Genomic DNA, 16603 nt, shown 5'->3' with positions numbered 1-16603 from the left:
ACCATATCCCTTCGCCTTCCAGACCGCTTTTTCCTGTAGCGAACACAAATCTTGCATTTCAATAAATTTTTGTGTGTTTGTCATTTGGAAAATCATCATCTTGTCAGTTGACATGTTTACAGATAGACCAGCTGCCCACTTGGCAGCTTTGTCTGGCCTGCTATTGCCCACTGATACTGGGTGTTCTTCATGTGTATGGGCTTTGGATTTGATGATGGATGCCGCCTTAGGTAATTGTGGGTAATTGTACATATACCATGGCCTTATCTGTGTGGAGATTGCATGTTCTCCAGAAGTTTTCGTGGGTTTAATCCGTGTGATCCAGTTTCCTCCCACACTCCAAAAACATACTGGTAGGTTAATTGGCTGCTATTAAATTGCCCTTAGTCTCTCTCGATCTGTGTGTGTATATGTTAGGGGATTAAGATTGTAAGCTCTAATGGGGCAGGGACTGATGTGAATGAGTTCTCTGTACAGTGCTGCGGAATTTGTGGCGCTATATAAATAGATGATGATGATGATATTGCTGTCAAAAGTCCTTTTATGTGTTGTGAGTGTGCTATTGGATGCCAAAGGGCGCCAAAATCGTGCACTACCCTGACAGCGTGCCTAGAGTCAGAGTATATATTAGCTGATTTAACTTCCAACTCACACGCACTTCTCACATTTTCCATGAGTTCCGCCACTTAAGCGAAGTGTGGGGTTAAGCTTCTATACCATCCTCGTCACTAGCAACAGCACAATCGGTACATAGTTCTCCTGTGTCTGTCTGTCTATGATAACTCCCATCCATGTAAGACATAAAATGTACATTTTCTAAGGCAGTGTCATGTATGTCAGGTCTCGCAGTAAAAGTCTGGTTCAAATATTCCATACAATTATGCATATCAGTATACCTGCCAAACTCACCCACAGCTAGAGTCTCCTTCCACCCTTTGTACCTCCTTAGGCACATATGGGAGGTATGTAGCTGGATTTAAGGTATTGCACCATTTGATGGTGATATTTTCAGGTGCCATCAGAGCTAATTCACACTTTGTGAACCTTGCTGAGGAGACATGTCTAGTTTGAGCAGATTTTAACAGAGCAGATACTGCATGTGGAGTATAGACAGTTGAATTGAGTCCTTGTACTACGCCCTCGCTCTTACTTACCAGAAGAGCAGTTGCTGCTATACTTCTTAAACACGTAGGGAGTGATCTTGCCACAGTGTCCAATTGTGCACTGTAGTATGCTACCGGTCTGCTAGTATCCCTATATTTCTGTGTCAAGACACCTGCTGCAAAACCATCAGCTTCCGTTCAATATAACTCAAAAGGCTTTTCATAATCAGGTATTTCCAAATCAGGTGCTTTAGTTAAACTCTCTTTAAGTTTAAAGAATGCTTGCTCTGACTCCTCTGTATGTGTAACACGCTCAGGCTTTGAGGATGAGACTAACTCCTGCAATAGCAATGCCAGAATAAATAACTTGGAATCCATGATCTAAAATATCCACACATCCCTAAGAAGGTACGGATATGCTGTTGGTTCTGCAGCAGGGTCATGTTTTGTATGGCCTGAATTTGGTCCGTTGTCAGGTGTCTTAGCCCCTGTGTGAGACAGTGTCCTAAGTTTTTAACCTTTGTCTGACATGGCTGTAATTTATCCTCTGTAAACTTGAGTCCTGTTTGTGAGAGATGAAGCAACAACAGTTTAGTATCATACACAGATGACGTAAATGAATCAAAGCACAGCAATAAATTCTTAACATATTGAATTAGAACAGACTCATTGCTTAGTTGGAAGGATTGCAAACAGTCAAGTAAGGCCTGGGAGAAAATACTAGGGCTGTCAATGAACCCCTGGGGAGATATATTCCCCGTGTATTGAATTCCCCTATAAGAAAATTCAAAGAGATACTGACAGTCAGGATGAAGTAGGACAGAGAGGAAAGCAGACAGTAACAGTAAAATGACTGGCAGATGGTGGAATCTGCATAAGAATGACAGCTGGATTGGGCACTACAGGGAATTGACTCTCAACTACTTTATTAATTCCCCTTAGGTTTTGGACTAATCTGTAGTCCCTCCCCCCATTCATCTTCACTGGGAAAATTAGACTATTTGTAGTGCTGGATGCACAAATTGAGATCCCTTGCTGCAAATGCCTTTCAATTACAGGATATACCCCTAATTCCACCTCCGGTTTTAATGGGTACTGTGGTATTTTTGGAGCTTGCCTGCCACTTTTTAGATGAACCATTACAGGTGCTACATTTGCCATCAATCCAGTGTCCTGTCCATCTTTGGTCCATAGGGAACCCGATATTTATGATAACATTTTCTCTACCTGAGATGGACTTTGTTCTAGAACAGTAGAGTGCAGCGTTAACCTTTTTGGGGTGTCCAGTAGGTCCTGTACTTCATGTGCAAATCTCCCTGGAATATCCAGAAATACACCATTAGGGGTGCAGTATATAGCACGTTAGTTAGTAGGAGCCACTGCAGCCAAGGTATGCAAAGGCCCTATAGTAACCTCTGCGGGTTTAGTCAAAGGGTAATGTAGCACTCTCCTCTTTACTCCCATAGCTGAAACAGTTTTGTTAGTAGCCTAGCAAAAAACTCCAACCAAAGGGTTATATTTGGTGCTCACGAGAATACAAAGATGTGGATTATAAAAATCTCTATAGAATAATGGCTGGGAACTATAATTCATCAGTACACAGCAACCACAGCAAACCAAACTCTCCACTGCAGCTAGTCTTGGTCTATTGCAATACCCAAACAAAATAGAAAACACACACACAGAAAGACAGCACTGTGGAGACTCTATATAGAGTAGATATACTTCTTAATCAGGACTTGCTCCTCCAGTAATATATAACTCAAAATGGTAGTCTGTAACTACACATATAGGGCCTGATTCATTAAGGATCTTAAATAAAGAAGATCTTTATTTCAGTGTCCTGGACAAAACCATGTTAACTGCAAGGGGTGCAAATTATTATTCTGTTTTGCACATAAGTTAAATACTGACTGTTTTTTCATGTAACACACACATATGAACTTTAAATTTCAGTGTACAAATAAGCTATCAAGTATTTGTGTGTTACATGAAAAAACAGTCAGTATTTAACTTATGTGCAAAACAGAACACTCATTTGCACCCCTTGCATTTAACATGGTTTTGTCCAGGAGACTGAAATAAGGATCCTCTTCAGTTAAGATCCTTAATGAATCAGGCCCATAATCCATAATATAGCAGATGATTAATTATTTTAGCATCCAACACTTCAAAATCACGGAGATAGCATTCCCACGTTTCTGCAATCGCATTGAAATCAAATTCACAACAGTGCCGCATCAATGGAGGTTCCAACTTTTGATATTTTTACCCCAGCGGGCGTTATGAATTCTCACCTTCAACCTTCCTCATAAATTCAGTAAAACCATCTCTGTTCTGGCTTTCAAATAGTATGGCAAAGTTATTTTCTTACCGGTACCAGTAGAGTATCCACCGTCCAGAGGGAATAACAAAAGCTTATATAACATAGGCAGTTATAGACTTAGCTGTCCGGATTACTACTCATTTCCATATTCCATGGTGTAAACGGTGTGTCACCTTTAATTTGGTCTATCCGGAAATGAGGAGAAGGTTAAGTAATTTCAGGCAATTTGGTTAAATGAAGCAGGGAGCAATTCTAGAGTAGACGATTAGTATGAAGTTTAGGAGACAGCTGACGCGTTTCGTGCTGAAGCTAGCACTTTCTCAAAGCTGCTGAACAGTCCCCATACTGCAACTATATATAAACAAACACCATTGTATACACAGGTGTTGAGCCTATTTAATTAGCCCATTGAAGCTCAGCCAATGCCATGATATTACCATACAAAACAATTTTGAAACATAATTCCCATAATTCCCATTTAAAATGTCAAAATCCACATAAATATAATAAAAGGAATATACAAGTAAAAAATAAATAATTAGAATGAAGAACCAGTCCTATTTAAATAGGTGGGAAGTGGACAATTAAACATAAAGAATATACATTCCAATTTCCACAGGTACCTTTTTATGTTATAAGTAGGAAAGATCTATTGTCTTATATTATTTTACTTCAACACTGTCACGGTTTGATGGGATTGGATTCTTTGATCTGCCCAACTTGGTGCTACTCCTAGCAAGGCGCAGAGTCTAACGAACAGACGGTATTCACCGGGGACCACCGCAAGGTGGTTTGGTCTTCGCTTAGTCCGCCTGCAGTCGTGGCCCTTACCAGGAGTGTCAGATGAGACCCTTTAGGGGAATGAGCGGAATGGGGTGAACAGGATACAGCAGAGAAGATGGAGCACAAGCTCTGTAGACAATAGTGTAACTGAATAGTGGAGTGTAAACTCCTGTGGAGAGTGGTATTGCCGAGAGAGATGGAGTGTCAGCTCTTGTTGTCAGCGGTATAGCTGAGATAGATGGAGCGTGAGCTCTTGTGGTCAGCAGTGCAAATGAAGTGATGGAGCGTAAGCTCTTCAGCCAGTGGTACAGCGGAGAATGATGGAGCCTAAGCTCTTATGACCAGCGGTACACTGAGAGAGATGGAGCGTAAGCTCATGTGGTCAGTGGTATAGCTGAGAGAGATGGAGCGTAAACCCTTATGGGCACTGGTACAGCTGAGAGAGATGGAGCGTGAACCCTTATGGGCACTGGTACAGCTGAGAGAGATGGAGCGTGAGCTCTTGTGGTCAGCAGTATAGCTGTGATATGGAGCGTGAGCTCAGAAGCCAGCGGTACATAGGAGATACGGAGCTCTGGTTCCAGAGGTACACCGGAGATATGGAGCTCTGGAGCCAGCGGCACAGCTCAGATATGGAGCTCTGAAGTCAGCGGCACAGCGGAGATATGGAGCTCTGAAGCCACCAGCACAGTGGAAATATGGAGCTCTGAAGACCAAAGGGAACACGCAGGGAGAGATATGGAACGTTTAATACCAGGCAGGTAACACGATCAACAGGCACTGAGGAGAAGGAGGAAGTGCATGCGCAGAACCGGTGACATGATGTCAGCAGCCGGAGCATGGAATCAGCGTGATTTAAGGCTAGTTTAGCAATTAATAACACTAGCAATTTGACCATAGGAAATACAGAGCACATTTTATGAAAAAACCAAAAGATATCAAAAATAAAAAATATATACAATTTAATAAATAATATGTAATAAATATTGTATAATATATGTAAATAAAATAAATCTAAATTATTTGTTATTAACCTGTAGACTTAAAGGAGAAGTTATCACTGACGTGGCCGGCCCTGTATCTACAAGAAAAGTTTGTGTTACTCCAGATACATCAACTGTCACTGTAGGTTCTTTCCTAAGATTTCCTAATATTTTTAGTTAACCTAACTGGTTGTAGAATACAGATATGACCTAAACACTAGTGTTGGCTACTGTTCTCCCACAAAGCATTTGTTGCTATGATGTGTGTGGGCAGCTGTTGGGAAAACTTCTGAGGCTTGTGTAAGCCTTCTTGGTGGGTATCTATGTGGCATCTATCTTCCCTCTTTACAGTACTTCATTATGTGTCCTTCTTTAAGGCAATTAAAACACTTTACTGATGTATGTCGCTTTTGTTCCTTATAATATGTGTTGTGAGTCTGTGGTTTTGCATTTAGTCCATGCAGTGCCTGGATATTCACCATCATTAACTTTTCTATCTGTGCCTCCTTCATTTTATTTATATTTCTATTATGTTCTTTAGCTGATTCCCTGACAGCATCTACTGTGATCCCTCTCCAGTTAGATAATGAGGTTTGCACCCTGTTTTTCAATTTTTCCTTGAGGCCATCAATTAAAACTGAAACAGCTACCTCTCTGTAGTGCACATTATCCTTTATGTCTGATAACCGAGTGTATTTGGCTATTGCTGTCAGGTCTCTGGCAAAATAATCTGCTGCAGTTTCACTGTATTTTTCTTTGATAGTAGAAATCAAAGTCCACTAGTATATGCCCAATTGTGAGGTTATACATTTTATATTTTCCTGACTATCGTCATCTGGTAAGGACTTATCCTTCTCCAACATGCAATGCTTAATAAAGTTTTGTATGTTCGTATTGGGAGGAAGACAGGCCCTCAACACCACTCGCCAATCTTTATTAGTTGGCTCATGAGCATTGCCCAGATAAATCTCTGACATCTGACCAAAACTTTCTTTGGGTCTCGGAAATCAGACTTAATTGAATGCAGCTCAGATCTAGTCCATGGACGATGCATTGCTACATGTTTTATGGAACTACACCATCTTTGGCCGCTCTACCATTAGAAACTGCTATTGTGCGGACAGGATGTAAGCCTACTAAATCACTACATTCTATACTAATTGCTGGAATCACTGTTTCAGTACAATAAATGTTCCCTCGCCTATTGATTTTTACACTAATCTCACCAATTTCAGCAGGTGCCCCTGCTGGTGGGACCACTCCATTTCCTTGTCTGCAAGGCACTTCTTGCATATTAATTGCATGGACAATGTCTAACATAACAGTATGTTCATCATCTTCATTACCTTGCAAACCACTTAATATTGGAAATAAATTACTTTTTAGTATCTGCTGTACTTTTCCCTCTGTGTGCATATGGCGTCTGGGGCGCGCTTGCGCTCGCTTATCTGCATTTCGCAGCACTACCTTCCTCTACGCATGCGCTATATTACCAGACACTCCCTTCCTGCTGCCACAGTTTTAAAGAATCAGTATGTTTAATTCTCAGTTTTAATGACTTTACCAAGCAGATTTTATTTCTAACTTAATACCTCTGATTTGAAACTACCAACTGTAGGAAAGGGTTTTACACTCTCATTGGTCATCTTGACCTACTTATCACAGTATGCCATTGCGTACGCACCACATGTCACACGCATAATTTATCTTGCTGAACCTATTGGCCCTTCCTTCCTGCCTAGAACTATTTGCCTTCTTACCCGATTATGACGCATCTTACACCTTTTGTTGAGAAGAGTATTTACTGTTTTTTTCTATGTGATTGCGTATTTAACCTTTGTACGACTATACATACGAACCGCAGCCACAAAGGTAAATATAACAACCAATATCTATTCATTTAAAACGACTTCATCCAATTATTTGACTCTGCCAATTCTTGCACACAGATTTTATCTTGATCCCCTCTCCACCTCCTTTTACATCCTTCTAAATATCTTCTCCCCAGCACAGATGTACCCTCCCCATTGAGGTGAAAAATCCCTACTATAGAATCTGTTGCTGAGAAAAAATTCTGCCCAATTGTCCACAAACACTAAACTCTACTTCTTACAACAACTCTCATGTTGTTTATTTATCTATGTTCCTGCTATTTATCAGGTATAGAAGTATTGTGCCTATAGTAATTTTGTGTTGTAGTTGTTCATACATGTTGTATTGTGATATTGGCATTTTGGCATGTTTCCTAAAAATAATAAATAGCATAAAATTCATCTTGATTTACCATTCTACAGTTGTGTCTAGCTTGTGGGAATTTAAGCTTAAACAGTTTTGTGAAAACCTCAAAGGACTACTTAACTACAAATTGGTATAAGGTTAATTTGCAATGATTCAAATGAGTGTATATATAAATAAACAATCTGTACTCTTTGGTATTCTTTTGAACGCTGAAATATAACTTGCAATATGATATTCTAACATGATATTTAATTATTATTTAACAGTCATTGTGGATCTTCCTTTTGTCTTTTTGCTGTTACAACGGAGACTTTAAAAGGTACATTTATTATTACTTTGCTGCATTGTTAATTGTACAGGTTAAATTAAATTTTATATCTTTCATAAAAAAAGGTGTAATTATATTTTATTTAATTTTATATTTAACAATACATTATTATAGTTATTAATGCAAAGTTTTTCTTCTTTAGTGTTTTGCTTTGTCTCTTTTTATAACAAGCAGGTACATCTATTGCTACTGCTTTTTATGCAAAAAAATCAAGATGTTTATCCTTTTATTAAAAATTCTATACAGAGATTTGCTTTCACCTTATAATTTGCTAAAGGTGGATAAAAGCTCATTTCTGTTTGGCTACACATATTATTGTCAATCTGTACACACATTTAATGCTAGAAAGAATCACTTTTTTCTATCAATATATTTATATATTTCTCAGCGCAATAAATAAAACTGTAGAACTGTACATAAAATAGTACAGATCGAGTTGTTTTATTGTTGTTAACATACCTCACATAAGATATAACGTATTTCCACTTAAGAAAATCTGGGATTATTTTTATAATTACATTGAACTTCATTCTATATTTAAAAAAAAAACAAAAAAAAACACAACTGTACAATGATATAATTACACATGAATAATTGCACTAAATAGCACTTACAGGTACAGTACTTACAGAAAAAAAAATTATATTTCTAATAATCATCAGTTTTATACATTTTACTCTGTGTATCTGAAGACATAACAGCACTCAGCTTCAGCTCACTGCCTGAGTAAAAATAATTTATTAGATTTGCAGACCAGAAATTTCTTATAGCACTCCCTGGCCTCCCTATCACAGTTAGCAAATTAAAATATAAGAGTGAGCTCAGGATAGCTACATGGAAATATTATTATTATTATTATCCTTTATTTGTTAGGCGCCACAAGAGTTCCGCAGCGCCGTACACAGTACAAACAGTAGACTATACAGGGTGAGACATAACTGAACAGTAAACAATAAATACCAAAACTTCAGAGTCTCCAGGCAGGCTGATGCAGTACAGATGGAGCAAAAAAACAGGTATGGAGACAGGAGGGAAGAGGGCCCTGCTCAATGAGCTTACATCCTAAGGGAGGGTAAACAAAACACAAGCACAAAGGGAGCCAGTTGACGTGTAAGGGCAGAATAGGGGTTGGTAGGACGGGTTAGGGGGAAGATTGGTAGGCTAATATTGGCTTATATTTGGATTGGATTATATATGGCTTATATTCAAGCAGACTGCGAGCAGGGGCCTTTGAGTCTGTGCACTGTTCAATCATGGTTGGTATCACTGGCTAAGTAAGTAGAAGTACAAAATAATATTGGGAAGTGATAAACAGGTAAGGTAATTATTTGGGATACAGCCCTTCTTTAAGGCTGAAACAACTTCTCAGATATAACAGATGTTTTAACAAGGACATCTGCACCTAAGGTTAGAAAAGAAAATGTTTAATTGCTATTATTGATTTTGTACATCATTTTTGTTCTAGGTCATCGTCATTATGAGTTCAAATAACCAAACTATGAAAGAAGACTTTATTTTACTTGGACTATCTAATGACCCCAAAACAAAGATTGCCCTCTTTGTGATATTTACTTTAATTTACATTACATCTTTAGCAGAAAACGCAGTATTGATTTTGCTTACACAAATTATTAATGAGCTACTGACACCAATGTACATGTTCATATGCAATCTATCTCTTCTGGATATAACTTTCACATCAGTTACTGTTCCAAAAATGCTGACTGGACTCCTCTTGGAACATAATTACATATCCAATATTGGGTGTTTCACTCAACTCTATTTCTTTCACTTCCTGGGCAGTTCCGAATGCTTCCTTTTAAGCATTATGGGTTATGATCGGTATGTGGCCATTTGTCATCCGCTACGTTACACTCAGATCATGAGCAGAAAAGCCTGCATCCAATTGACATCTAGCTGCTGGATAACTGGATTCCTCTACTCAATGGTTCCTACAATATTTATTTCAAGTTTATCATTTCGTGGCTCCAGAGAAGTGAACCATTTCTTCTGTGACATGCCACCACTACTGAAATTGTCTTGCTCAGACAGAAAAAACAAATTTTTTTTCATTGTGGTTTTGGGTGGTCTTGCAGCTGGTGCATCCTTTTTATTAACTCTAATATCTTATGCTTATATAATGTCTGCAATTCTTCATATCTGTTCTACAGAGGGAAGACTTAAAACATTTTCTACCTGTGCATCCCATCTGACGATTGTTTTAATATTCTACGGAACTATAATTATCATGTATCTAAGACCCCAGTCAAGCTACTCAATGGAGCATGATAAAATGCTGACTTTGTTTTATAATGTAATTACCCCAATGTTAAATCCCATGATATATAGCATGAGGAACAAAGACGTTAAGTGTGCCCTTAAAAAACTGTGCAATAGAAAATTTAACATTTAAAACAAAACAAGGGCATAAAACATAGTAGAGAAATTGGGTTAAACAACACTGAGATAAACAAATCAACAATAACCAAGAAAGTATAAACCAAATATATAAGCTCTAGGCACTAAGTGATAACCCAAGTGAGTAGTGAATGACACAGGCAAAATACATATAAAATTATAATAAACATGAGTCAGCTTCTTATCCTTTAAGCGCTTGTTTGTTAGTGCAACACCTTAAAAATCTAAAATAAAACAAAATGGAATAGACTATTGTGATTTTTTTCTATAGTATAGTGAGTCACCATGTACCAGAGAGTAATGAATAATCAACTTATAAGATGTATAAGGTCAATTCCAGAAGACAAAAATTTGAAACTGCCAAGCAACACACAAATAAAAGACAAGATGTAATGTATACGTCTAAATGTAATACATCCTTCACAAGTGTTATCTGTAATCTCTAAATCAATCTGCGTGTCATATATATCTTTAGATTATTACATATCAGTAAGACCACCAGTATAAAATAATGTGCTTTAGTATGAAAAAAACAAAAACATATTTCAGACATTCAAATGCACGTACATTTGAAACAATTTATTAAAGCTTAGCTGAAGTCCAATACAGCACTGTTGTCCCGGGTGGTGTCCAAACTCTGGCCAAAAAAAAAGGTTCCACACCAGCTGTACAGGTACTGTCTCAAGCAGGTAAGTGTTCTCCAACACATTTCATCAAATTGACTTCCTCAAAGGGAATACTTAATAGCTGAAAACTGATGGCTTTTAGAGTCCACAGTACAAGCATAATGCCAGTCCGGCATCATCGGCAATCTCAGTGCAAGCTTCCATATACTTCACTTACGCCCTTTTGCATGATCACTTCAGCCTCCGTCCATAGCATCATTTCCTTAAAGATTTACAAGAAGAATCTATTGCAATATAAAAATAAAATCTCTTCACATTTTTCTAACTCATACAGAACTAAATTTAATCAACCTTTAATATAATGTGCCTATTATCAAATTTATCTCTCTCAAGCTCATCCCTTCACATTATTTACAAGTCTCACTGGGTCCCAATGCTATCTTTTTGGTGGTTTTACTTTCCCCATAAAAAAATCCATATATCATTCCATTTATAAATAAATATAAATATGTAATAAATGTCATTAATTCAATATATATCAAGAAAACCTTTTAGTTTAAATTGCATAGTAAATTCCCATTGCAATATGTAAACAGATCTACTCCTAAAGGCCATTTTCTTGGTTATCACATCCAAGTTTTCATACTAAATATTAGAATGTTAGAATATTAAAATGTGGGGGTTAATATTTAGTATGAGAACTTGGATGTGATAACCAAGAAAATGGTCTTTGGGAGCCAATAAGTGAAGGGTCGAGCCTGAGATAGATAAATTTGATTACCGGCACATTATATTAGAGGTTGATTATGTTAAATTGTAAATAAGGTAGGAATAAGTGAAGAGGTTTTATATTAGAATTGTAATAGATTCCGCATGTAAATATGGGCTGAAACGACATTAGTGATGGAGGTAGAAGTGATCATGCGAAAGGGCGGAAATGACGTATGTGGAATGGAAGCCCGCACTGAGATTGCCAGTGATGAAAGAAGTGATGTCTACTGAAGCCCCCACTAAGATTGCCAAAGATGCAATGATACCATCAGTGTTCTGTTGTTAAGTATACACCTTGAGGAAGTCAATTTGATGAAACGCGTTGGGTAACACTTACCTGCTGGGCTCAGTACCTGCACAGCTGATCTGGATCCTTATTACTGGCCAGAGTTTGGACACCATCTGGAACAACATTGCTGCATGGGACTTCAGATAAGCTTTGAAACATGTTTTATATTTTTTTACATTAAATTACATTATATTATACTGGCGGTCGTATTGATATAATCTAAAGAGATATATATGGCACGAAGATTGATATAGAGATTACATCTAACACTTGTGAGGGACGTATTACACTATTGTCTTTTATTTGTGTGGAGCTTTGCCGTTTCCAATATGTATCCAGATATATACTAACTTGAAAAAACTTGGCGGGAATTTTTGCCTTCTGGAATGGACCTTATACATCAGTTAATCCGATTTATCATTACTCTTTGGTACGCCTTGACTTTCTACACTATAGAAAAGTTAACAATTTTCTATTACGTATTACACTATGTTTTCTGCATCTGTTTTTTATTTTAATTACAAAGGAAAAGAAGAAGAACGCTGGATCAACATTAGTGCACAAAAGAGTCCCACATGATTTATATTTAGGTTTAACATCGAGAACCAGAGTAATAAAATTAAAATATAACTTTTATTCATTATCAATGAAAAACAATATATGTTAAAAGCAGAGAAATTTATTGTATCAAGTGAAATAAAGGTGACATTTAAAATTTCTGTGTCTGACTTCCACTGTTTATATATGATGGCTTAAAGATATATTAAAGGATCTTATTTGGTGGCATCCAATAAATCCTTATAGATCGACTGCTAATTAGGTCAATAAAGTTGTGGTTATAAATATCCATTAACCCTCTGTAATAGAGAAATGAATTCCAATCATTAGTAGTATGAAAAAATCGGGTGCTTGGTATTCAGTGCTAGGAAGTATAGTCTATACAACAATGTAGCTTTGTTACCAATAATTCTAATTAAAATGGCAATAGTGTCTAACTCTATTTCCAAATAATGGAATAATTCCAACTACCTGATAAGTTGCTACTAAAATCGCTATTACATTGAAATTATGGTGTAAGCACCCCTATTAAATATCCAAAGAATGATGCTGTCTACATGTTCCGGTCCTTAATATAATATGAGGTGACGGGGGGTGAATTGCTAGCTACCTATGTTGAATCTAACTTGGGGTTTGGTCAATTGCAATCTAATACTGCTGTATAATAAGTGTCGTAATATCAAATTGTGAATCCATCAAGATAAAGATTACTTTATTAAATAGGAGATCGGTCATGTACAGTAAATGAAGAGGCGCGTTTCATTGTATTAGCTTTCTCCAGACAAACCGATTTTTCATTATTTATTGTTACGCTGTGACTCGCTACTCTATAGAAAAATTATCAATTGTCTATTATATATTACACTATGTTAGGTGCTTCTGTTTTTTGTTTTAATAACCGAGAAAGATTAATGGTAAGTAGATGTAATTCTTGGAGACTATGTACAAAGAACAGCAACTTGCCTCTCAATTTTTCAAAGGGCACATTTAAGGTTTGTGTTTATATCCTTGTTGGCCAATTTGTGTATTAGAAATGGCCATCAATTATTATAGCCTTCTACATAACCTATGGTCATTTTAAATGTCAATTGTATTTATCAATCTCTCTCTCAATTCATCTTAACTGATGCAAAGTAGTGAGACATAGTAGTGAGACATTTAAGACATACAAGTCGTAATTGTGTGTAATGATATTAAAAAGCTACTAAAGAGGTTCTTTTCAGAGAAGGTTACTATAAAAGCACTAGTGCCAGTTAAAAATGTAAACCTTCACAAAAAGGGGAACAAATAAAATATATATGGTTATTTGCATTGGAAATAAAATCACATTCTATTTGGGCATTCTGTTTGGGCATTCTGTCACATCTAGGCACTGTTGCCTAGATGTGATAGAATGCCCAAACTCTTTACCAAGAATGAATAATAACAATAAGGATATGCAAAATTGTGCTAGAAAAAGCAAAACTATGGGAAGCATTGTGGCACAGTGGTTTCCATTGCTGTATCATAGGACTGGAGTCATGGGTTTGATCCAGGAGCCCTAATATTACAATAACCCCCATTTAATCACACCTAAACCTTATATCCACTTATGATTTTTATATGCTCTCATTTGTCATTCCCCTTATCACAGTCCATATTTAACTCAATATCCACCATAACCCCAAAATCCAAATCATTTATACAACTGCATCGGCCCCCTCTTCTCCCATCACACGTTTATACATATCACCTTGGATAGGGTTCATCTTGCTCAACCCACACACTATCCTTTTACTTTACAGAAATACTATATATCTTATTTGATATTAAATTGTATTATTTATGTAACTTGACGTAAGTGTATTTGCTTTTACCTTTAATAAATTGCTTGCAAATCTTTACTATATATACATCCTTCTTTCATTTTCATGCACATGGGGGAATATTGAGATGATAATTCACTTATAGTGAAAATATTTTCGGAATTATTTTGAGAAACTAGGAAGAAGTGGATATGGGACATAGATACATACTCATAGAGGTTGGAAGAAGCAAATATGGTTTTATAGAACATCTATATACATATTCTTATGTCTGTGCTGACTAACTAAGGTGAATACACTGACAGTGAGTTTAAACAGAAGAAAACGGTAACCAATTGGCATACTGTCCAGGTAGTTTTCACATTAAACTGAACACAGTAGAGAGTATTTGAAAATTCACCTTTGGAGTTGTTGCACTATATGAATACAACAAGTGACTTATAGGACTGTCATTGTATCCATTGAAATAAACTATTTTAAGTCAATATAAATGTTTATAACAACTATAATATTTATAGTCTTTATTTCAAAATTATTCACTTGGAATTCAGAATATCAGAGTTATTGCTTTGTAAAGTTGCAGCAATGCTAGACTCTATCAGGTCGTGTTGTATATAAGTATTTTTGGGAAGAACTAGGCACTCCCTCACATCAGTCAGTGGGCAGCAGCTGCAATAGAACATTCTCCTTACTGTAGTCTTCTATTTGTATTCTGCACGTAAATGAGCGCTGATGCTACATATATATGTTATTGATACTTTTATCAATGCCTTGGACTTTTCATTATTGTAGAAATATCAGTTGCAGCATTTTCCACCATCACCATCATTTATTTATATAGCGCCAACATATTCGGTAGCGCTTTACAATAAGCATACTGAATGTATACATGATATAATCACTGAGGCACTAAATCTGTTAAAACTGAATTTGTAAATGAAAATAAGCACTTTGATCACTTAACTGTAAGAATAGATGATTCTTACATTGAGTTGTAAATGATAAGTCAAAGTCATCCTAAAATGTTTTCATTTTGCTGCAGATTCTCAATCTGCAGGAATGGAATACATGTGAGTACAGAACATCTTACGACAAAAGTTGTAAAGGATCTCACAATTTGAACTTATATTTACAAGGATAAAGCATACTTGACAGCTCCCGGAAACAAATTTCCGGGAGAGGGGGGCGTGACTGGAGGGTGGGAGGGGGCGGGGCGAAGCCAATCAAGTCATTTTGGCCCCCGCCCCCCTGCAAAAACCCGTAATTTACACCGCGGGGGCGGGGCCAAAATGAGGTGTTTGGCCTTGCCCCGCCCCCTCCTGCCCTCCAAAATGGCGTGATTCACAGAGAATTGCGTCAAATGACGTGATTCTCTGTGATATCCAGGATCCGGGAGAAATGCCAGCTCACCTGGGAGCCCGGGAGACTGACCCGAATTTCGGGAGTCTCCCGGACTTTCCGGGAGAGTTGGCAAGTATGGGATAAAGCAGATGAATATGTTATGTATGTGAGTTGCCATCTAGTGGTGAGAGCCAACAGTGGGGTCAGAATAATGGAAACATTGAAGTCTATGGCAAAAGAGAATATTACATGTTTACACAAATTCAAATACATGTTAAACAAGATAAATAGTTTATATATTTTAAAATCAAATACTATTTCTGATTTGTCATGCACCAAACATGTTTTCTTACTGCACAGCTCCAATCATTATTATAAATTGTATTTTTATAATATGTTTTATAATATATTATATTCATTGTTATAATAAATCACTTAGACCAAAGTGAAGTTGTGTGTGTCCCTATTCTCTTCTCTATCTATCTTGTTTACCTCCCCTGATTCAATTCTGTACCCCCAACATTTTTGAAGTACAATGAAAATTCATTAAAAAAAAAAGACAAAACAAGCAAACAAATCCATTCTATCATTTCATCAGCTGTGCTGGTTTTATAAATGTTGCTCAATGTGTCCGATTTAAATGCAGTTTCCAGGAATCCTAACAAAGCAGCAATAAATGTGTCCTAGCAGTGACATGTCATGTGGATGGGCCGACAGAAATATTGAAGATGCTAAACTTAAAGGACAAAACGAAGCTCCATGAACCCAGAACAGAACAGCATGCTGTGACTACGAGGGAGATAGCAGTGAGGGATAAGAGCCAGGGCAAGCTGTTCTTTGTAGTTCCACAATACTGAACAGTCATAGGTTACACTAATACCTAACACTGGACCTAACTAAGGGTTTACAAACCAGGGAAGGTTTTGTGCGCCCAATGTGGGTGTCATTGGGGGAAGGCTCAAGGGACAGGCTATAAAGTTTCATGGTGGAGTGAATTTGGACTCTTGGATCCAGGAAAAGCTGCCATCTCTCCC

General features: G+C 37.1%; 1 protein-coding gene across 1 annotated transcript; it reads left to right on the top strand.

The window, feature by feature from the left end:
- The first annotated feature begins 9238 nt into the window (after window positions 1–9238).
- LOC142108290 (olfactory receptor 5AR1-like) lies at window positions 9239–10174 on the top strand. The gene has a single exon (XM_075191929.1). The coding sequence runs from the start codon at window positions 9239–9241 to the stop codon at window positions 10172–10174; it is 936 nt and encodes a 311-aa protein (XP_075048030.1).
- The last annotated feature ends 6429 nt before the right edge of the window (window positions 10175–16603 follow it).

This window comes from Mixophyes fleayi, chromosome 12 (assembly GCF_038048845.1).
Source record: "Mixophyes fleayi isolate aMixFle1 chromosome 12, aMixFle1.hap1, whole genome shotgun sequence".
NCBI classification, from domain to species: domain Eukaryota; kingdom Metazoa; phylum Chordata; class Amphibia; order Anura; family Limnodynastidae; genus Mixophyes; species Mixophyes fleayi.
Note: the sequence above shows the minus strand (reverse complement) of the source record. Positions and strands in the feature narration are given on the sequence as shown.

Bases quoted from the DNA above. Each gene is read 5' to 3' on its own strand.
- LOC142108290 (XM_075191929.1), top strand. From the start codon at position 9,239: ATGAGTTCAAATAACCAAACTATGAAAGAAGACTTTATTTTACTTGGA.